Below are 22,305 nucleotides of genomic sequence, written 5' to 3'. Positions count from 1 at the left end.
ACAATAAGTACAAACAATACAAACTGTATAAACAAAATCAACTGTCTATGAATAAAGTGACTGTAAAGGCTCAGGCAGAAGCAAAAGCATATATATGCCTACCCTTTGTTCTTTTCAATTTAAAATACCATTTCAAGAATAAAAAGTAATCATTTAGACTTGTTACCCTCAAAAATAATGTTGTAAACAATTCTTTTGAAAACCAAAAATATTACACATTTTGTCTCTTTTTTTTTTTTTGCTTTTTGTGCAGTGAACTTATAAATAGCTTTTAAATTGCATTTGCTATATTGTACTAATAAGAAAAACAGCCTTTGTGCACATTCTGCAAAAGAAGCAGTTAACTCACTATCTCACTAACTCACTATCACAAAGGACGCACCAGGTTCTTTTCCCTGATAATGCTACGTGGTAAAGAGCGAATTCATATGAATATGTTCAATGTAACCTTTTAAAATGTAGATTTTAGTGAAACACTTGAATAGAGTTTTTTTTATAAGGAGAAACATTTTTATGTTTCACAGTTATATAAAACTGATGGGTGACATTCTATCTTGTAAAAACACTTTAGAAGCATTTATCTAAAAAGAAAAAGTAAAAATTAAAGGTTTTATTTGAAAGAAGGTTATGTAAAAGGTTGTTTCATAAATGTGTGTAATTGAATTTGTGCTCAAGATAGTGTTATGAAAAACTGACTGACTTTAAAACAGTTGAGTTATTTATTCATAATTTATATTTCTTTCTTTAAAATAAATACTCATGTTTACATAAATATATCAGCCCAGAATTTCAAACTCCCTGCATCCCTAACCCTCTCATGAGGCCTTACCTCATCTGCATCAGATGGCCTCTCCAGTAGGACCTGGGATTTGCTCACGCTCCATTCCTTCCTGTTCTTTCTAGCAATCCTGTTGTCTTCTTCCGAGCGGGACAAAACCGAAGTCCTGCGATCGCTGGGACGGCACAACAAGGAACTGCTTGTGAATAACCAGGGGCAAAGAAAGGGAGACATTTTTATTTGAGAAAAAGAGAAAAAAGAGAAAGCAGTCTCTGAAGTGATGGCAACACATTGTCAGACAAAACCAGATGGGGGAAAAAGGTAGACAAAGGAAGCAGGGAGAGGATGCAGGGACTGACTCTTGGGAGGAAATGCAGGAGGGTCCATCTGAGGATGCGGAGCCGCTGGAGAGGCCTGAGGAGGCGTTGGAGAGGGTTGAGACAGTAGACATGCGACGCAGGGTGGAGGACAGGATGTAGGGCATCACTACCGAGCCCACGCGGCTCTTCTTCCTCTCAGTGAGAGAGCAGGGCTGGGACACACAAATGGGATTAAGCATCATCGGGGGAATCTTGGCAGGGGAGGAGCACAATGACAGGCAAAACTCGGGTCGGCGATGGACTGGCTAAAGGAAGATTTATGGTCCTGTGCAAATATAACGTACACTCTGCTTTGAATGAGAAGCGTTTGATAGGAAGGCAAGAGGGCCAATAGCTTAAGTTGGCACCCTCTTACATTAAATTGAGTTTGCGGCTGGCAACACACCAAGGTTATGACGCCATAATGCTTCTCCACTTTCTCCCGAAGGTCTTGGAAGCAAGTAACCAGACGGTTGTGTAAGGGCTTCAGCTGCTCCGTCGCCTTTTCCCCGTGGATGCGAATCCCATCTGCCAAGACAGGGATCTGAAGGAGGAGACGGGCACTTAAGTATTACAAAACGTGCTCGGCTGTGAGGCCAGTGTCAGTGACAATGATGGTGGAAGGATTCACCTGCAGGGCGATGAGATGTTTAAGGACTTCAATGCGCTCATGGTCCTCTGGGTGCTCTTGGATGTAGGTGTCTGTAAAGAACGCCTACAGAGGGATGAAAATGTGATGAAAATTGGGCAGCTTAACTCTTAAAATGTAGCTGCAAGCAATAATGAACAGGTTTTCACAGCATGACAAAGAGGCCACAGCAGATCCCTTATGAATAAAACTTGGTTGCTCGAACAGGCTTGAGGCCAGCCGGAAGTCATGATGATGAAAAGGGATTCACAAATGTATATTAATGTTTACACTTGTATGATTTATCTGTTATTAGTGTAGTTTGGCAATGTTTGATGGCAGTATATTCCCTTCCAAATTAATTACTTTAGAGCCAACTGTGCACACAACATGAATAGGATTTAGTAAACAGCTCAAATCTAACAAATACAGTGCAGTGCAGAAGCAGTGAGACAGTAGCTGTGCTTACATGGACAATATTTCTTCAGTCCCATTAAAATCTGATTAGTGATTCTAAATGAATATGGACACTAAACAAAGTGATCCAATAAAATGTGCATTTATACGCCCTGAAGCAGTAAATCAGAATGCAAGTTTTTTGACTTGTGCAAAGTAGTTCTAATCTGCCAGAAATATAACAGACTGCCATCTTCATTTACAGAATCTAATTGTTTCAATACATAAAATATAGAATGAGAAGAAGTGGTTCCACTCAAAGGCTGTATATTAAGATACACAACATGACAGCTGCCCAAAAGTGAAGCCAAAACATCCCGGTTGCCCCCTGGTGTCTGGCTGCAGTACAGGTCATAAACTCCGCCCCCTCCAAGTTCACAATAATAGGACATGAACCAAACTAAAACCTACATGTCGAATACATTTTTCCCAAATATTGGTCCTATCATTTTGGGTAGTTCTTATAACGCTATAACTGTTTGTTCAGGTGATTGTTTTTCTGATAAATTTGGTTTTAATTAGTTAGCTGATACTAAAAAGCGGGGGTTTGAGGTCATGGCTGACAGCAGTTTGTGCCAATCAGCATGCTCAGATCAGTGGTGCTGCTCTCGATTGGTGAGACAAGTGTATTGCAAGGAACACAAGATCGCTACTGCACAGACTCTGACTCCAAATGATGTTACGAGCACAAGATGGCAGCTGCTGTATCTGGGAAATTTTGGCTTCATTTTGGGGGTAAGTGGAAACGCGCCCTCCATCTTTATATACAGTGTATGGTTTCGCCCATTAATGCATTTTCGTAGTTAGGAATATAAGCGTAACCCAGGTTATTTTCTGTAACACCTTATTTCAGTAGCATTTTCTCTCTATAAATTACAGATGGTCTTTACTAATGTTCCCTAAACGTCTCATCTGCAGGCTACTGCTCCAGGTAACAATAGACCATTGTTATATCTCCACACTGCACCTTGTAACAAAAGCATAACATAAAAACTGTTCTAAAACTGTTTTAAAATTTAAAAAAACTTAAAAAAAAAAAAAAAAAAAAGGGCACACGCATAAGAATGTGGCACTTGCAAAGCACTAAATATTTTTTGAATTTATGAACAATTCGCTGTCAAAGTCAGAAGGGATGTTAAAACAGCACAAGCACCCCCTACGTCACCCAATGTTACCCCTATGTCAGGCAAAATACCTGCAGAAAATATAGTCATGCCTAACGGAGAGAAAAAAATCAAATACAGGCATTGACATGGCTATTTGGTGCTTATATTTTGCTACTGAACGGATTATTGAGGGTTTGCACCACCCCTCTCAACCCAATTAAAAGTTCCTTCCAATCATGCCAGTCTCTTCCAGTTGCGGTAGTAAGATGAGGCATTTATATTCTGATAATTAGTGGAATATTAGCGTCCGTGTAAACGCAGCTAGTGGAACATTTTGGGGGGCTCTATACTCTTACATAGTGACTGTCTTACTTCAAATGTGCATCTGTGCACACTGATGAAAAACTGTCCAGTTAAACCAAAAAGTCAAACCTTCTCATAGTTGGAGAATCCGCCCATGACAGCAGGGTCGACAATGCCGCTGAGCATCATGGACAATGGGTTGATGGACAGTGAGCGATCGCAGGCTTGCTGCTGTACGAGGTTACTCAGCTTCTCATTGGCCATCTCCATGGTCTCTACGGCATTCTCCAAAGGACTGATCTCCTCCTGCGCATGGGGAGGATTACATGAAGAATGATGTGAATTTAAGGGATTTTTAAAGTGACAGGAAAAAAGAAACAATCAATAAAGTTTAAGCATCACGGTTGCTTCTTACCACTGAGACAGATTTGACTTCAAACCATTTGAGAATCCCCGGGAAGCGATAGGCTGTAATGTATGTTGTTCTCTCAATCCACATGGTCTGTAGGGCAGAATAAATATCAATACAATATTAAAGAGTGACATTTTTATGTCTTTATTAATCTTCAGAGTGAGGTACGCACATACACACAGGATTGTTTATGCTTCTTTTTTTATTATTATTATTTATGGCTGTGTGCTTATACATATGAGCTCACTGCTTTGAAGGAAATTTTAAAAATGCTTACTGCAAATTCATTGTCTGGGTCCTTTTCACCTTTCCTGAAGGGCCTGGAATACTGGAACTGGTCCACTTCATTGGTTCTGTAATAGCTGCGAAAAGAACAGGGAAGGACAGCGGTGAGTTAGCTGTTTGACCAGAGAACTATAAATCCCAAGGTATTCACGAGAAGATAAATCAGCCTTTAAGTGTTCTGTTACGCACTTTAATATCTGCTCTGGAACCCCCTTGTCTTTAAACTGGTGCGGCACGGTGAGAACAGGCTTGACAGTAAAGCACTGGATGTCTGTGAAGTTCAGCTGAGGATAAGAGCAAGAATATTGTGGAGGAGCAGACAAAGCAACATTGCATTGAATCAGATTATTTTTAAATCAGTGAATGTCAAACAAGTCTACAGCCACGCTTGCAGCTCTGTGAGGCTGCACTCAGCACACAGCAGTGCTTTGAGCTTAACTGCAAACATGCCTACGTGCTCACATTAAACAGACGTTATCCATGTTCACCACTTCTGTGTGACATGCTAACACTTGCTGACAAGCAATAGACACAAAGGACAAAAAACAAAGCATCAGACACATTTAAAGGGATGATTTTATGCTCATTTTCAGGTTCGTATTTTGGATTTCTACATGAACATATGTACATGCTTTAAAGAAATTCTACAGCCAAAAACTGATCATTACTATATCAATTAATCATGCCGTGTCACCTTGTATCCATGCAGAAAAATTTGATTTTCTTGCACGCCTCTTCAGAAAAGGTTTTTTTTTTTATTTGGGGGACCATGTTTAAAAACAGCAAAACCATATGAAAACAAACGTGCAGTATAATGTCTCATTTTTCCAGTCTTATTCACGGCTCTTCTCAAACATGGATTTTTTTCTAAATCATTGCTATTTCAAGCTGAACTAAAGGTGAAACTTATCTAGTCTCTCTTGCAAGCCAGACTACAAAACTATGTTTGTTTTAATGAAAATGTATGTGTTTGCAAAGTACTGAGCATCTGAGTGGATAAATGAGACTTGGATTATACCACACGAGTTGTTTGAGAGTTTGTAAATGGATGTTTTACTGTATATAGTTTTGCTGTTGTAAAAAATGTGATCCCCATCAATTTATCAATATGTTCGCAGTCTCCCAAGGAGGCATGCGAGAAAAACAAAGTTTTCTTTACAAATTCAAGGTAACACAGCATGACTAATTGATTTGCAAATGGTCACTTTTTTGGGTAAAGTATTGCCTTTTCAAAAACCACTTTATCTTCCTCATGCAGTCTAGGCTGGAACACATGTTTTCACACTGTGTCTGAGACACTCCATTTTAGCACATCTCTTTAAGCCCCCCTCTCCAAAAAGCTCACTCTGCTCTCAGCATCTCTGCACCATCATCACAGCCGCCAGGAAAATGACTGTAATGGAGTATAGCAGCACTTTCTACTGTGAAACATCAGCAATTAAAACTTCATAACAAAAATCTTCTCAACCAGACATGTTCCAGCAGGTATCTGATCCAAAATCGGGGAGAAATCAGCAACATAAGCAACCAAGATAACATGCTTCCCTGACATTAGCATTTGGCTTCATGCAGCAGTGTAGGCTACCTAATGTAAACACCTGCAAATAACTTGCATTTGGAAAAAAACAAACAAACCATAAAGCAATCTATCACAATCAAGCGTCAAGTAGAACTAGAATTACCGTCTCATGGCTGTATGCTTCCGCAAACCCATTAAGTTGCAGTTACATTTTGCATCAATTTCTATGCAAATTTGAATATTTCACACACATCTTCCCCCTGGTGACACAGAAGTTAACCTTTGACCTTTTGGATACAACATGTCCTCACTCCATCATTATATTCTGTTAGACATTTGTGTGGATTTTTTTCAAAATTTGTATATAAATTCCTAAGTTATGGCCAAAAACATGCTTTGTGAGGTCACGGGGACCTTTGACCGCCAAATTCGATTCAGTTCATCCTTGATTCACTTAAAGTGAATGTTTTAGTATTAAAAATGATTCTTCTTGAGATATTGTGTTCAAATGAATGGGACGGACAGATGTACAATGGACAGATGAATAGCCAAAAATCAGAATTCCCTCCAGTCATGGCAATCGCCAGCACTGAGGCATAGAAAACTGGTGGAGACAGACCATTCAGAATGATAAGAAGCCTTTTTCCTCACAGGGATTACTTTTGCATACGTTTACCTCATTATTTTAAACTTTGGCCATGTAATTATATATCGAACACTGTAACATTAAATTAATATGACTAAAAAATAAGAAAAAACATAATAGGTCCTCTTTAAATATTGCCCGGATGATGTCCATATTTAGATAAGTGTTTAAAATGTATCCAACAGTGGATATTCACATGTGTATTTATTTTATTTAAATCAATCAATCAATCCATCTAATAGTTGTTGAGATATTTCGCATAAAACCATAAAACCACAAAGGTGTACCTTACTGCCTTCACAGGAGCCAAGCTGCTCACATGGCTACCTTGTAGCTTAATATAAAGGATACACTGTCCAGGGGAGTTGCTGATGTTGTCTCCAGGGGGCGCTGTGCTGGTCATCCTCACTGCATTGGGGAACTGGGATAGCAACTTTAAGCTAAAGTCTTCCAGCCACTCGTACTCTTTGCCTCGATAGATGAACATCTTGTTCTGTGGCAGAAAATTTCAAGAAATGAAACTCAATAAGAAGCTAGAGCTAAGACGGAGGTTACTTTCCATAATATATAAGAGGTGAGCTTATGCAGCTCCGTGACAGGACTGTGTTCACACTGACATTCTCTTGTGTCATCAAAAAGCCAATAACCTTTATCGACATTATTACACATTGCCCCGCAAAAAAGCCAGATCACTGCATAAGCTCGGTGCATGATGGCTTCTTTATTTATTGAAACAGGTAATCATTTCCTTACCCTGAGGAAAGAAGGGAATCCAAGGCCATAATATCCCACAGCGAAGTACTCCGGCTGTGGCCGCATAGCATGCATTATGTTTTCATAGAACTGGGCTTGTTTTTTCTATGACGGAGAAAAAAGAAGACGTAAGGCTGCAGTGCATACACCAAGTGTTGTAATTAGTCTGCTTAGAAAGTGGTTACAAAATAAAAGCACTCATAATAAATGAATTCAAATAACATATTCAAAAAGAGAATGTGGTTACTCTCATTTGCTTTTATGTAATTATGAGAAAAGCTTATTGGAGCACAATCGTACCAAACTACTAACGCTGAGAGACTTTATAAATAGATTCTTCATAATACATTCAAACTCCACAGCATCAGCTGACGCTATCTGGGTGAAAATGAGTTCTGTAAACAAGACAACACATTTATCTCTTTTCTATCTTCTCATCCAATTTCACTCAGCCTTGAAAAAGCTGGAAAACAAGTCCTGTCCACTATTTAGTAGACTAATTTCAATAGTCTTTTGAGACAATAACAATAAAATCACCTAGATTTAGGTTGTATATATATCAGTTTATAAAGCTGCCTTTTCTGAGGTTTTTTGGGAGAATTTTGTCTGTAAGGCAGAATGACAATGCACTCGTCCTCTTACCAGCAGCTGGCTCAGCTCCATGAAGTCAAACATGTGGCTCTCATGCATCTTGGCCAGCTGCTTGCCCAGCTCAATGGCCTTCTCCCACATCTGAGAAGACATGTGCATCGCTCAGTTAAAAGGGGACATAAAACAAAAACATAAAGACACAGGAGCACAAGCTAGACTCCGCCATCTGGCTCCCACGGCTGTCCTCTGTGAAGCCCCCACCTCGCCGTGGCTTTGAGGGAAGACAGTTGATAGGTGGCAGCCAGAGAGAGATTTAAATACTGACACAGCACAGAGCTTAAGTAACTTCCCCACTAGTTTCACAACACTGGCACATGGGGAGGGAGATTTCAGACTTTTCTTTGGGTAACTTATGCATTATGCAAAAACTAGAATCTGAACTTTTGAGAGTAGCTCACATGCAGAGCAGTTAATACTCACCTTGCCCTTGTCCAAATAACATATGATCTCCTGGAAGAGCCTCTCTTTCAGCTCTTGTTGGGTCCAGACATGATTCCCGTCTCCAGTTATCAGATGAGGCGCGCAAGGCTTGTCAGACCACTGGGGAGCCATAAATCATCATTCAGGTAAACATTAAGAAGCATGAAAACATAAGCAAGTATATTTATTCTAGTAGTGAACTTGAGGGAGTACTTCACTCACAGAATGACTATGAACATTAGTTACATAACTGGTGTGTTATCTTGAATTTGTGAAAGAAAACTGTTTTTCTTCCATGCCTCCACGGTAAACGGAGAATCCAAAAAGGCAAACATTCTAGATGAATTTAAGTTCACAGGGACCTTGTTCAATAAAACTGTATCAAGACAATAACAATTCAAGTGCCAGTATCCAGTCATATGCTCAGTATTTCCCAAACGCATGCATTTTCGCTAAATCATTACGATTTTATACACGTTGAAAAAAACATTTCAAGTGGCTCTCATACAAACGCACATGCTCAGGCACGCTCAGAGGGGCTGCCTCTAGTAGGCCAAAGTGTTTTAAATCACGATGTTTTAGTGAAAATGCAAGCATTTGGGAAATATTGATCATAAAATGAGGAATGTCTGAGTGGTGTAAGAGTTTGTTTAACTGATGTTTTGGTATAGTTTGCTGTTGTTAAACGTGGTCCCTGTTTACTACAATTCACAAAGAATTGAAAATCCCCTTTTGGATTCTTTGTTTACCATGGGGACATGAGAGAAAAATAAATCACAAATTCAACATAACATGCAGTGAGTAATTGACATACATATTGTACACACTTGCGGGTGAAGTATTCTTTTACTCACAATGTTGAGATACTTGTACTTTAGAGTATTTAAATTTTCTGCTACTTAATACTACTACACCACATTTCAGTGACAAATAATGTAATTATTCGCTCAGCTACATTTACTTAACAGCTTTAGTTACTTTGCAGATTCAGAATATTGATACAAAAATAGAGCAACTTATACATTCATATATTGTTAATGATTAGACTATTCAAGTGTATACAATTACAATTAGCTCCTCATTTACCAGCTGCAATCACTTATCACGATCCAGTAAAATTTTTGTTTTTGCTTTCAGTTAAGTATGTTCTGATAGTGTTAGCCTACTTTTGTAATTTTGTATTTTTTCTTTAGTAAGTAATATTTTGAACTTGAACAACGAAATTTTACACTCATTTAATTAACCATTGTTAGTTACTAGTTACAGAGTTCTGCGTAACGCCCTGCAGCAATATGTATACAATTGATGTAGCCTCACTTTCCCCATCTGCAACAGTAAGATGATGTACATATTGATGCATTCATAGTTATAATTCAATAAGATATGATTCTCAAATGGGGGGTTCTGCAAAGTAGTAGTAGTAGGTACTTTCATTTTTGGTAAGTATATTTTATGCTTTTACTAGTAATAGAGTATTTTCACACTAAAGTATTGCTACTTTTGTTCAAGTAAAAGCTCTGAATACTAATTCCACCACTGAGCAAAGGTTAAACAGCTCAAATATAAAAAAAAAAAAAAGAAAAAAAAAAGACAGTGACATATCAGAGACCTCCAGTAATTCTGCATGTAAGAGCAGAGTGTAGGACGCCTCTGTGTAGTTCTCACAGTCCAGGTGCAAATCTCGCAGCTTGTACAAGTACCTGGTCACAAGAACACATTAGTTAGACACAATTAACCCTTTGCTCCAAGAACCACATGCTCTGTGTCTCTCTCTCATGACTCACCGGATGTAAATGTCCTCCCTCTTTTTTTCTTTGTAGAAATTCTGCAAGAGAAAAAGCTTAATTGCATTCTCAACAACATTTTCTCTGATCCAATTTGCAGAACAGCACAGGCAACCGATTTATGTACATGTACAAACAGTGTTAACCCTTTTGTAAATATAGGCACAGGACGTACCAGCACATTGACGGTGCAGCTCATGCGGTGCTCAGGACTTTCATCATGTGTGATGGTGCGGTACGCCAGGAGATTCTCCAGCAGGCTGCTCAGCAGCAGAGCCAGCTCCTCTCCTGACTGTGACAGGTATCTGTGGCGCCTGCAGTGCTCCAGCAACCTGCACACACAAACAAACTCTTTAGCTTCTCTTTAGCTGTAAAGGGCTATTTCTAGTTTATCAGCATGCCAAAGCTTTGCCTTTCCTACTGACAAGCACATTAAAATCTGTTTTTGCAATTCTTTGAGATCGTACTTTCTGTCCCCGAGGGGGTTTCTATTGATTAGAGGTTGCTTACAATTCTAACAGACTGTCTTGTCCTTCTGCCTCCTTGAGGACTTTTTCAAAAACACAATCATAAATGCCTTTGTTGTATTTTAGAAGCAGTCCTATGTGAATTCCCTATCACACAGAATAAAAGGATTTTTGATCGGTACGTTGTACCACTTAAAGAACTTTCAGAGCAAAAGAAATATTTTCTGTTTGATCTGCTCCTCTGCCTTACGTTTTCTCCAGCAGGACTTTGTACTGCTCATCCCCTCGGCCTCCTTCTACCTCTTGATCCAATTTTGTTATCAGTTCGTTCTCAAACTGCGAAGATAAGAGGGGAATTAAAAACACACACCATCATACACATCACAAATGTCATACTTAGCCAGGAGCGGCTTCAGTCGGATCCAAACGAAAAAGTTTTGAACTTCTTTGGTCGATTTTTTTTACCGTTTCAAATGTGCGTCCGGGGTTGAAGTTGTGCTCACACTGCATCATATCGAAGAAGATGGGGATGGTGGCTTTCCTCAGTTCGGGCTCAGGTACCAGTGTGACCTTCAGAATGGGTCCGACCATGGCTGGGATGAACTTCATTTTGTGGGGGCCTGAGGGACAACAAAACATTATCTCACAGAAATATCATAGTGTGATTGGAGGAGGCAATAAGCTGCATCTTCATTTCTTGACAAACAGGGGACAAATCTAATAACGTGGTAAACAAAACAACAACACACTCTGAAACTGGACAATAAAAAAATATTGTCTCGTTATCCCTCTTGCATTACTGGCAGGCATCGAATAAACAATGCCAGAAACTCTATGATAATAGCAGCATTATCGGACAGAGCAAAATACTCACCAATATTGTACCACATATCTCTGATCTTAAACCCAATAGTCTTCCTCATGTCTCCATATCTGTGGCAAATTTAAATCAAAGGACTGTTAAATTAAGTTTTCTCCATTTAAATTATCTTTTTGATGAATTGTAAATGATCTCACTTGTTCAGTATCTTATTTCGTTTCTCTTGAGAGAAAGATTCCAGCTGCAGTGTCTTATGGGTGAGGAACGCCACGGTCAAATGAAAGTAGTTATTCCACAGCTGCGAGGGGAAGCAGGGTTTTCAAATATTAATACCATAATTACCTTCTCATAACACTGGCTTTTGATTTTGTGTTAAATAAAAAATGTAACCTCTACCCAGGCGAGGGAGGACAAAGACACACCTGGTGTTCAAAATGCACCTCGTCCAAGAAGTACATGTTGAGGACGTCTGAGTACTGGTTGATGGCCCTCAGGAAGACCTGCATCTGCACCAGGTTCATGACCATCCAGTCAGAAGGGAAGATGTTTCCCATGAGGTCTTTAAACATGATGAATGTCTCCATGAGGAAGTCCTGAGTGCAGCAGAGAGATAAAATCTTTACTGCAAAGTGTATGCACATTGGCGCTTTAAAGGGACAGTTTGGTTTTTTTTGATGTGGGGTTGTATGAGGTACTTATCCTTAGTGATTCACTACGTTTCCCTGCACACTATTATTCAGAATGTGACAGTATTCAGAATGTGATATGGGTCATTTAAACAGCATATTCCATTTGAATTAGGATTTTTTGCGAGTGCAGCATTTTCCAATTAAGACGTGGCTTATGCCAGTATTATTCAGGTTTTATGAGTATTCTTAAGACATGTATGCAGCTCATTCGGAATACGTATTTCAACTGGGCTGTTAAGTTTAAGTGCATGCTATACTAAGAGCATTTTCACAGCTTTACCTGTTGTTAGACAGCCCTTTCCAATGGGGGAACTGAAACCAAAATATCCATCTATGCTGCTGCCAAAGCCACCTGACTCCTTTGACAAAAACAGTAATTTTACCTCACAGAACACTGGAGTTCCTCGTCAACCTCTGCCTTGATCATTTCACTTGTGTGTGACTGTGTGAATCTGGTGTTTTGAAGGGTTAGGTAAGATTCACTAAACTCACAAAATTAAACAAAAAAACTGATTGAGGCAGTGTTGTTGGACCAGGAACTTCAGTGTTCAGCGAGGTAAAATTACTGTTTTTGCCAAAGGAGTCTGGTGTTTTTTAAGACAGCACTAATAACAGCTTCAGCAGTGTTGCAACTTGGCAGCAAATTCTGAGACCTTCTTTACTACTTTTTTACTAAAAAGCAGGGGACAAATTAAGCGGCTTATTCAGACCGTCACAAATGTCAAACTTAGCCAGGAGCAGCTTCAGTCGAAACTAAACAAAAAAATTCTGGACTTTTTTTTTTTTTTTACCATTTTGAACTTGAGCCTGGGGTGCAAATTTAGCAACTTATTCAGACCGTCAGGAAAAAAGAGAGCAATATGTGATATTGCAATTAATACTCATGCTTTTTTCTCACAGTAATCACAGCCCATGGCTCCTCCACTATCAGCCCAGTTATCTCCTTTGCTCTCCTCTTGCACCATGCAGCAGGTGTGGGACTGGCTGGAGGAAAGGAGATTCTGCTCACCTTTGGAGTTCAGTTGTAGCAAGTTTCTGTGGTTAGGTTGACACTCTCAATCTCTAAAATCGAAGCTTGAGAAAGTAGTGCACTATAGTATCTATGCCATAGTTCTCCTGCCATTCAAATATTTGGTTTTATTTTTCAATTGAATCCAATTTATTGAAGATGTAATGCTTCCATTAATTAGACAATGTCACCAGGAGTGTGTGATATCATTTGGTGACATTTAACGGCTTTTTGATCTAGTGTTAGCTACTTCCATTACTTCAGTCCCCCGTCAGAAAAAGCTGTGTGCTGGCAAGGTTAAATGATGAAATATTCTTAATATCATGTATACTAACATTTATAGTTTTTCAGGTGTCTCAAATACTGTATGTTGCTTAGCTTCTGTGGCCGTACTCTTGCCTACTTCTTAAAACTGGGGGTGTGCAGGCCACTATCTACTGCATGTAATACTCTGACTATGAATAAGAACCTCATATAACCTTACTTAAAAATTCTGCACTATCCCCTTAAAGAAATACAATGGAAAATATCCAAACTAAGCAGATCCACAGCAGTGCTGCTACATGTCAGGCACACACAATGCTCCTGCGGCATAATGGAGACCCACTGACATCCTCATCATGTCAGTCCAATCCATTGCACGAAATGTCTATAATCAATATTCCCTTAAGGAGCAGTAAGTGGCCTGGGTGGTTTAATGCCTGTTATTGATGAGATGCTTCAGGACAAGATGTAGCCAACAGGGGAGGAACCAGGACACTTACAATGATATCCTGTCTGGTCTTGAAGGTGCTGATGTAGTGGGCGTAATGCATGTCATCCATTTGTTTCAGTATGGCCGTCATGCAGGCAAGATAGTGGCCCTGCCACAGAGAAGTCAGATATTACTCACATAATTTCACTGTGAAGCATTTGTACAAACAGAAACTGCATGTGCAGCACACCGCATGCTGTATTTGTGTCATTTGAACTACTTAATTGCTTATGTATTAGTATATCAGTATATTTGAAATGAATGCAGAGGACATAGCGATCAAGGACATATTTCCTCTGTAACAGTGCAGCATGTCTTACAATGAGAGGGGAGGATCTCTCCATGCTGATGACAGTGCGATTAACCCTGCGAAGAAGCCGCTCCATTATCAGCTGAACGTGGCCTCTGGTTGGACCCTGCACAGACAGAATAGCCTCAGGTACAATTACCAGCTGAAACACAGTGACACAGACATGCTGCAAAGTGTTGCACGTATCAAAGGGTCACTTCACTCAAATTACACAAAAAGGGGGAAAAAAAATAACTCTCGCTCATTTGGAGAGCACAGGCTTTGTTTTCCCTAGATTTTAAGATTTCTTCCTACCATACTGCAGCAGAGGTGAATGAAATTACTTTTGTGTTGCACTCAGAGTATTGAAAAAAATAACACATTTTAAAAAATTCAACAGCGGCATGGAAATCAGACATAAATGATTTCTTTCGGACTCAATCTTCAGTAGAAACAAGTAGCAAACTATAGCTGAGCTATTTTGTGATAACTGACTGTTTCAATAAAAATGCCAAACATTTCATGATATCAGCCTCTCAATTGTGAGGATTTGCTGCTTTTACTTTTCGTTAATTATATTTAACTTTTGGACCAAAAGAATTTGAAGATGTCACCTCAGGCTTTACGAAACTGTGAAGGACATTTGTCAACATTTTCTTTGAAGAAAAGCCTCTAAGTGATATTATCAAGAGAAAAAAGTGGGTTTACACTTCTGCCTTGAATTGACAATATAGCCTGACTGAAGAGAAGACCTCTGCTAGCCTCTAGGCTAATTTATGCAACAGGAAATGTCATAAGCTTGTGCTTATAATGTTAGCATGCTGTATATGTGGAGAAAACATGCCTAGCAAAAGACAACTGTTTTGTCAGCGAACCTTATAATGGAGCTGTATTTTTTTAATGTTACCTTTGTTAGTTGCTGCTGTTTTTCCTGGCTTCATATTAGTAAAAGAAAACTCTGTAATGTAAAATGTCATAGGCTTATGCTAATAATGTTAGTATGTTATATTTGCGGGGCAATCTTTCTTGCAAAAGGACTATTTTGTCTGTTAACCTTGTAATTTATAACAGAGTTGAATTTTGTACTTTTGTTTTATATTGTCGCCTATAAGCCATGTTTTATTTGTGTTTTAAGTGTATTAGTTACAGCAATCAAACTTAACTGCCTTGACAGAAACACAACACAGCAGCACAATACCCCACCACCAACTAATGTTTTGATGGTGTAATTGCACAGTGACACAAACACACCAACGCAAAAAAATGGGAGCTGCAAAAACTATGAATCACCCTAAACTGGGACATCCTTGTGGAAAAAGATGTTGTTGCGATTTTTCGATGCTGTGTGCATAACCAAAAAAACTCCAGTTACCTCCATCATGTTGGGGCATTAGCAGAGGACTTAAAGACAAATATCTTAAAACTTAGAGCAAGTAAAACAAACAATCTGCGTGACTAGATGTTCCTACAATCCATCCATTTTAAACCACTAAACAGGGTAGCCCAGATGTTCCTCTACACATCTTCGTCCTCCAGCTCCTCCTGGGGGACAACTAGGTGCTACCAGGCCAGATGGGATATGTAATTCCTCCAGCATGCTGTGGGTCTGCCCCGGGGCTTCCTTCCAGTTGGACGTGCCCAGAAAGCCTCTAAAGAGAGCCCAGAATCACCTCAATTGGCTCCTTTCTATGCAAAACAGCAGCAGTTTTACTCTGAGGTCCCCACAGATGTCTGAGCTCTTTACCCTGTCTGTCAGGGCGAGCACAGCCGCCCTGTGGAGAAAACTCACTTGGCTGTTTACACCCATTTACTCACGCCGACTAAATGTGTTTTTCTGTAATTTGTGTTTACCGACCCATAAAATTTGTAATCTCTGTGTGTCTAAAGGTGAGTTCTGCCTCCTCACCACGTCCTTGCGGTCCAGGTTGTCCAACACTGTGCTGAGCAGTTGGGCGCAGGCCTCGTGGTCCGGTTTGCTAGAGTGGTCGTCCAGCTGCCCACTAAGCTGATCGGTAACAAGTGGCAGGAGCACATCTCGACAATCTGTGGCGATGGAACAGTGATAGACCGAGCTCATTTGATCGCACAGAACATTTCTGTTAAATGGAGCTGACCTGACAAACTTGCATGTAAGTGTGATGCAGTTTGGTTTTTTTCTTCACCTTCATCTTGTGTGAAATGTCATTATGTGGTTTTCAAGCCTCGAGGACTCCTACCTGGCTGTCTGAAAAGGTCACTCTCCACCATTTTACACATGCAGCCAAGCTTCTGACGCACGAGCTGCGAGTCGGGAATGCTCTCAATGAACTTCGCGAGGAGAACACTAAGAAGAGAATGAAAGAAAAGACCCAGAGCAGCTGTGACAATTGGAATGCTATTCAAATTTCATATCCAGTAATTATTGTCACAGAGGACTAATGAGCAGCACACATGACAGGTTGATTTTACAGCAGCAAAAATTGAGAATAACGCCTCCTTTACTCAGAAGTAAATATGATAATTTGCAGTGAGTCAAGCAATTATCATTGCCTGCTGTGCAAACCCTCTGGAGAGTTACCTGAGCTCCACTGGATCAAACACAGTCTGGATGTCATTAATGATGCTGGGGAGGTATTTCAATATTGCTCCCTGGAAAAAAGCAAAGAATCAGGTCTCATCAGGCTGAAGCACAGGGATGTTTTTTATTCTCTAGTAAAACAAGCTTTTTACCACCACTTGTCCTCACCTCGCTGAGAATGCCAACAGGGAGCCCATACTCATTTTACAGGTAATTTGTAAAACTTTTCAGTAACTTGTCCATGACACATTTTCACAGCTGGACGGCTGCAGTCATTTGCATGCAACACTATAAAATGCTATGCCTGAAAATAAAAGCATTTACAGCACTTTACAGCACTTTCCAGATTCTGTCCGGTGGTATTATACTTTTATTTGCAAGCTAGAAAAATGATCAATTTTGAAATGTTTCCACGTGATTTTCAGTTCTATAATGCAAGAATAGAATACATTAAACAAAGAATGTCTACTGGGCACATTAACAATTCCTCTTCAACTTACCTTTATCTTCACTCCCTCGTCCAGCGGTCTGTCCATTAGAGTGTTGAAAGACAGGAAAAGGGTGCGAATGGAGTTAAAGAAAGCGTCCCCATCCTCACTGTTCCCGTAGAATCTGAAAATCAAAGCCTGGCATTAGATCAGAAGAGGTCATCCATAGAACAAGAGAGTGAAAAGTGGATTTTTGCGGCTCTTAATACCTGAGATAGAGGACCCGGGACTGTACAATAAACCTGAACAGGTACTTGAGGGCTTTGAGGGCTGCGTAGAGCCTCTCGGACAGGGCGGGCTCCTCGGCGTGGCCCACGTAGTAGTTAAGCACCCGGGTGAGCTTCCTGAGAAAGTGAATGAGTCAGACATCAAGGTCTGCTGTTAATTTGGGTGTGGGTGGAGAGGAAGAGCAACAGACGTGCTAAAAATAAACAGTGTGAAGAGGTGTAAGCGATCAAAGGTTTGGAAATACAGAATAGAGACTCACATGTAAGCTAAAGTGGCACTGAAGTGCTTGTTGATGTAGGTTTCCAGGACCGGGTTGAAGTGCTGGAATTTGATGTCGCCAATAAGTGTAATTATAAATACCTGGTTACAGAAAAGAGGAGAGAGCAAATTCAGAGCAAAGTCCAAGTCCAAATTGACAGAACATATATACGCAGAATATCAGTGATTCATGTGGCCCCTTCAAATTCAAATCCCGAACTTTCTATTGAAAACAAACCTCTTTTTCTGATGCTTGCTATGATGTGCAGTTTCTCAGCAAAAGTAAGTCAATGTGTTATTGTTATTGTGTTATTACCTCTCCATATAAGAGTTTGAATATCTAGTGGCAGAGTCCGCCATTCCCACAGCAGATTCAATATACCTTCACGTGCACAAAGGATTTACAGAAAACACTCAGTATATATGATCCGGTGTTGATGTTTATCTTTTTATCTTAATGATATCACATACCTCACTGATTAATGTTCACTCTTATAATTATTTATCCGAGCTGTATTGGGAAACTGCTAATGGAAACTGAACATCACACTGCCGTTGCTTCACCTGAAAGGTCCTGTGAGTAGGATTTAATGTTAACAGTGAGGTTGCAGAACTGCAAATTCTCCCATGTGAGAACTACGGTGGCTGATGTGAAAATGGGAATGTCCCTATCTAGAGCCAATGTTTGATTTGTCCGTTCTGGGATACTGTAGAAACAACATGATGGACTTTGTGGATAAGGACCCACTCCATTTGTTAATGTGAAAGGTTCATTCTAATAAAACGAACACACAATTCTTATTTGAGGTGATTATACACCAATGCAAAACATAGTGATTATTCTATACAATTTCTAACAGCAGATACCCCTAATTCCTACACACTGGACCTTTAAGGGCTGGGTTAAGCCACAGAATTACTGGTTTGTTCGACATGTGTGGATAGGCATTTAGAAACGGTACTAAATTGGCAGCAGTTCTTGACCGGTCTGTCCCAAAATATCAATAAGCTCCTGGACAAAAAGTGTTGCTACTGTTGTTTATGTAACACTAATTCATTAAAACATACCATGCATTTTCAAAATCCATGCTTATGTTATTTTTCTTTGTTGTCTTTGTCTGTTTGCTTCTGGGAAGCTCAAGGACTATAGCTCTTTGGTAGTATCGTTTAAGTTTAGCTTCTGGTCATGAAGCAGCATTAAGGGCACCACCAACATTTGTAGCATTCGCTTCTTCCTTAATTTTTGTACAGGAATCTCAGGCAATATTTTAACTAGTTATTTCTGGGGAAAAAAAGTGATGACATCTTTTTCATGTCATGTCTTATTTTCTTACAAAATTATGGAGAATAGTATCAATAAGACTACTGATAGGTATTGGTATCCATAAGCAGTATCAGTAAAGATGTTGCATCAATAAAATCCTAACAACACTGATCTCTAATGTCATGTTGACTGATCTGTAATTAACAGCTCTACACTGCATGGTTAAAGTTATCAACCACTGACTTTGTGGCCAGACAGAAACACTAACCAAGGCATTGAACACCAGCGTATCATAAGTTTCCTTTTCTGAGGTCTCCATCATGATGTTGAACAGGGCATCGAGAGTGTCCTGCAGAAACTGTGTATAAACCAGAAACTTGTTACAAAAGTGTCATTAAAAAGGACATTACACAACATCTATAAAATATGGCGGCATATCACATGTTTAGTGCAGCGGATGACTCACTTTAACAATCTCCCCTCCCTCGACCTCCATCAGCCTCTGCAGATTCTGGTCCAGATCCTCAGGGTTTGACCTCCAGTTCAGCAGGCCGAGCAAATCCACTGAGACAACATTAACAAATCAGGATACATGGAGTTAAAGTAACATCTCCTCGATAATCACGTTAAAACCCTGGAATTTCAATGTAAACCTAATTAGATCAACGTCAATCAACATCAACACATCAGCAAAATATTAGCAACACAGATCAGTTTAATTAATTTCAAGTCAATCTTGGGGGGGGCATCAGAGCACCTCTATCCGCTGTAGAATCTGTTTCATTTCTTTAAGCTGACTTGTGACAGAACATCTTTTAATTATCACAGGGATGGAGCCTGGAAGAATAGGGAGGAAAAATAGAAGTGGTGCCCTGCAGTACCGTTCTGAGTGAGTTTGGTGGAGCAGGTGAGCGTGGCGATCTGGAAGCTGTCCTTAGTCACGGGAATCACTCCTGAATGGTGGAACGGTTTCCCTGTTTGCTTCTCCTTCTCCTCCACTTCAGCCCAAGTCGCTGGCAAAGTGAGATAAACCTTTGCATCCTCTGCCTTTTTCACATCAACCTAGGAAATTCATGAAATGGGGAATGAATCATGAAGCATATTGATCGATGGAGATCTAATTTCATATTTATTGATTGAGGGGAGACTCATGCATAATCCATCCACCCACTGTCAGCTATTCAAGACAGCGAATTTGGTGTAATTAGATCAAAACAATTCCCTGCGCATTTTAAAGATAAATGCGGGGAATTCAATTTCATGCAAAACCACAAATCCCGCAACGGTACCTTGTAGACGACGAGTTCATGCCTGCCGTCTCTTAGTGTGGTCCCGTCTCCTCTCATGAGCCGGACGAAGGCCATACCGAAGGGCTTCTCCGATTTGTCCCTAGCTGAAGGATACACACCCGCCAACAGTCACTGTGGTTGTATTTAACATGGTGACAGGATTACATGTGGGTGCTTGTCATACAAATAAGACACAGTCACTCACAGTCCTGGGAGGATCGGTGTCGAAACATCACCCTCAGGTGACAGCGGCAGACGTCTTCAATGGGGATTGTCACCTTGGAGGAAGCAGAGGGGGAATTAATGTGAACACGGGATTATGCATATGGAAAAATTGCTATCTGCCGGGAGATTTGTATGAATAGCACGTCCTGTGTCAATATCTTCCCTTGAGGATTAATTCATTGAAGAACTAATTAAAGAACATGAGATATCATGTTGGGAACCACTGAGCTGCACATGTGGGTGCTTGACATGAGCTTACCTTCACCGTTTCATTCCAACAAGGCTGCTTCACCTGGTAGTAGATGACAGACTTGTACTCTGTGATGCCATCATAACCGGCCCCAGGGAATATCACTTTCTATCGAAAAATGAAGGAAGGAGATTAGTTCACATCAAGCCTATTCAACTGGCAGCCTGCGGGCCACATTCAGCCCAAAGCAACCTCAGAGTGGCTCAGCATACATATATTTGATTTACTGTATGAAAAAATATGTAAACTACATATAGTGTCTGGAAGCAGCTGATGAGTGAGTCATCTAACTTTCCTCTCATCTCTGTTGAGTTACACATGTGAAATACTGATGAGACCAGATGTACATTTTGGTATAGAGACAATGGCAATATGTCTTTCACAAATCAGCTTTTTCCCATGTGACACAGTACCATCTATATGTAGTCTTTGTAAATCATTGGGGCTGTGTTCAACAAGTCGGAAAATACATCCTATTTCTTTTTTATTAACTAATTTATGTATTTTTTTAAGAGAGGGAAAGATAGAGGGAACAAGTTAGAATCTAACCCGCAACCACTGCAGCATGGACAAAGCCTTTGTACATGGGGCGCCTGCTCTACCAGGTGAGCTACTGGGTGCCCCTACATCATATTTCTTGAACACTTGACAGAGATACCAGTAAAGAGAGACAGAGTGTGTTATTGATTACTGTAATTGCCACTTGTTATTGTTCTGTGCACTAACAGCTCTTTTTTTCTGCTTCTGCACTTTGTGATGTGTCTGATGTGTGATTAAAAATGAAACTATAATCTGCTATTTTTTTGCTACATTCATCTTTTATTTGTTAAAAATTGTCATTCCCGAAAGCTAAAAGAAACAGACTTTAATGAGGCTGCTGAAAATGCCTGGTCGATCCACATTTGCTAGTTCTAAAATCCAAAAGCCCAATTGAACTTTTTATTGAATATCCTTGGTTCACATGATCAGAACTTGAGCACTAAATGCAATGTAAAACTGAGGCTGATGTTGTTTTGTTACTTTTGCAGGTATCTGGTCATAACCTCAACTATCAGACAAGTAGAAATACTGATCTGATAGTCGCACAAGAGGAAAAATCTGGAAATAATCGGATTTACCACAATTCAAAGAGGGACGGGAATATTGTTGAGAGATTTCACTAAAAGACCCCCTCCTCGGATATTCAAGTTTTGGACCTTGTTAATATGTCCATATGGTGTTTTTTATATGATACAAGACAAATGATGAGCAAAATAAGTAGTCAAGTAGGTGTGGCTGCGCATTTTTTCCTTGGAACTATGGTGTACCAATGACGTTTCCCAGCACATGGATTCAGCCAAGAACAAGGTTTGTCTAATATCAGCAACACGTTATTAGATGTTTAATAATGTAGTCGAGATGAGGGCTCATATTATTTACAGTTCATAAGCAGAGCTTTGTGTGTTTAATGAGTAGAGTCAAAGGTGAGCAGGTACGCTCATGCTGCAGGCGTGCAGCTGAGGGGTGGGGCTAATTTGCATATTCATACATTCATGCATACTTAATGAGACAAAGGTGTAGAGTTACATCTAACCCATTTTAAGGCTTTGAAGGGTTTTTTTAAGGAATAATCTTCTAA

At 39.9% G+C, this 22,305-nt stretch overlaps 1 protein-coding gene across 3 annotated transcripts in view; it reads right to left on the bottom strand.

Moving 5' to 3' along the window:
* dock5 (dedicator of cytokinesis 5) overlaps window positions 1-22,305 on the bottom strand; it is a 49,620-nt gene that overhangs the window by 4,071 nt on the left and 23,244 nt on the right. For 2 of the 3 annotated variants that reach the window (XM_042487931.2, XM_088077069.1), the window contains 34 exons: window positions 20,697-20,795; window positions 20,418-20,490; window positions 20,213-20,316; window positions 19,805-19,985; window positions 19,390-19,487; window positions 19,192-19,281; window positions 17,661-17,761; window positions 17,383-17,517; window positions 17,186-17,297; window positions 16,686-16,756; window positions 16,345-16,451; window positions 16,035-16,171; window positions 14,160-14,255; window positions 13,850-13,948; window positions 11,810-11,980; window positions 11,585-11,685; window positions 11,442-11,500; window positions 11,033-11,187; window positions 10,818-10,903; window positions 10,276-10,432; window positions 10,101-10,141; window positions 9,926-10,016; window positions 8,317-8,436; window positions 7,888-7,977; window positions 7,246-7,350; window positions 6,844-6,985; window positions 4,517-4,598; window positions 4,320-4,404; window positions 4,046-4,132; window positions 3,760-3,936; window positions 1,769-1,852; window positions 1,544-1,681; window positions 1,138-1,310; window positions 830-974 (listed from right to left, as the gene is read on the bottom strand). In XM_042487931.2, coding sequence (XP_042343865.1) covers window positions 830-974; window positions 1,138-1,310; window positions 1,544-1,681; window positions 1,769-1,852; window positions 3,760-3,936; window positions 4,046-4,132; window positions 4,320-4,404; window positions 4,517-4,598; window positions 6,844-6,985; window positions 7,246-7,350; window positions 7,888-7,977; window positions 8,317-8,436; window positions 9,926-10,016; window positions 10,101-10,141; window positions 10,276-10,432; window positions 10,818-10,903; window positions 11,033-11,187; window positions 11,442-11,500; window positions 11,585-11,685; window positions 11,810-11,980; window positions 13,850-13,948; window positions 14,160-14,255; window positions 16,035-16,171; window positions 16,345-16,451; window positions 16,686-16,756; window positions 17,186-17,297; window positions 17,383-17,517; window positions 17,661-17,761; window positions 19,192-19,281; window positions 19,390-19,487; window positions 19,805-19,985; window positions 20,213-20,316; window positions 20,418-20,490; window positions 20,697-20,795 — 3,792 coding nt within the window. The remainder of the gene's footprint in view (window positions 1-829; window positions 975-1,137; window positions 1,311-1,543; window positions 1,682-1,768; window positions 1,853-3,759; window positions 3,937-4,045; window positions 4,133-4,319; window positions 4,405-4,516; window positions 4,599-6,843; window positions 6,986-7,245; window positions 7,351-7,887; window positions 7,978-8,316; window positions 8,437-9,925; window positions 10,017-10,100; window positions 10,142-10,275; window positions 10,433-10,817; window positions 10,904-11,032; window positions 11,188-11,441; window positions 11,501-11,584; window positions 11,686-11,809; window positions 11,981-13,849; window positions 13,949-14,159; window positions 14,256-16,034; window positions 16,172-16,344; window positions 16,452-16,685; window positions 16,757-17,185; window positions 17,298-17,382; window positions 17,518-17,660; window positions 17,762-19,191; window positions 19,282-19,389; window positions 19,488-19,804; window positions 19,986-20,212; window positions 20,317-20,417; window positions 20,491-20,696; window positions 20,796-22,305) is intronic. The other variant, XM_088077068.1, reaches the window with a different exon arrangement.

Source organism: Plectropomus leopardus, chromosome 4 (assembly GCF_026936395.1).
Source record: "Plectropomus leopardus strain MGB_pleo_1.0 chromosome 4, ASM2693639v1, whole genome shotgun sequence".
Classification (NCBI taxonomy): Eukaryota; Metazoa; Chordata; class Actinopteri; order Perciformes; family Serranidae; genus Plectropomus; species Plectropomus leopardus.
Note: the sequence above shows the minus strand (reverse complement) of the source record. Positions and strands in the feature narration are given on the sequence as shown.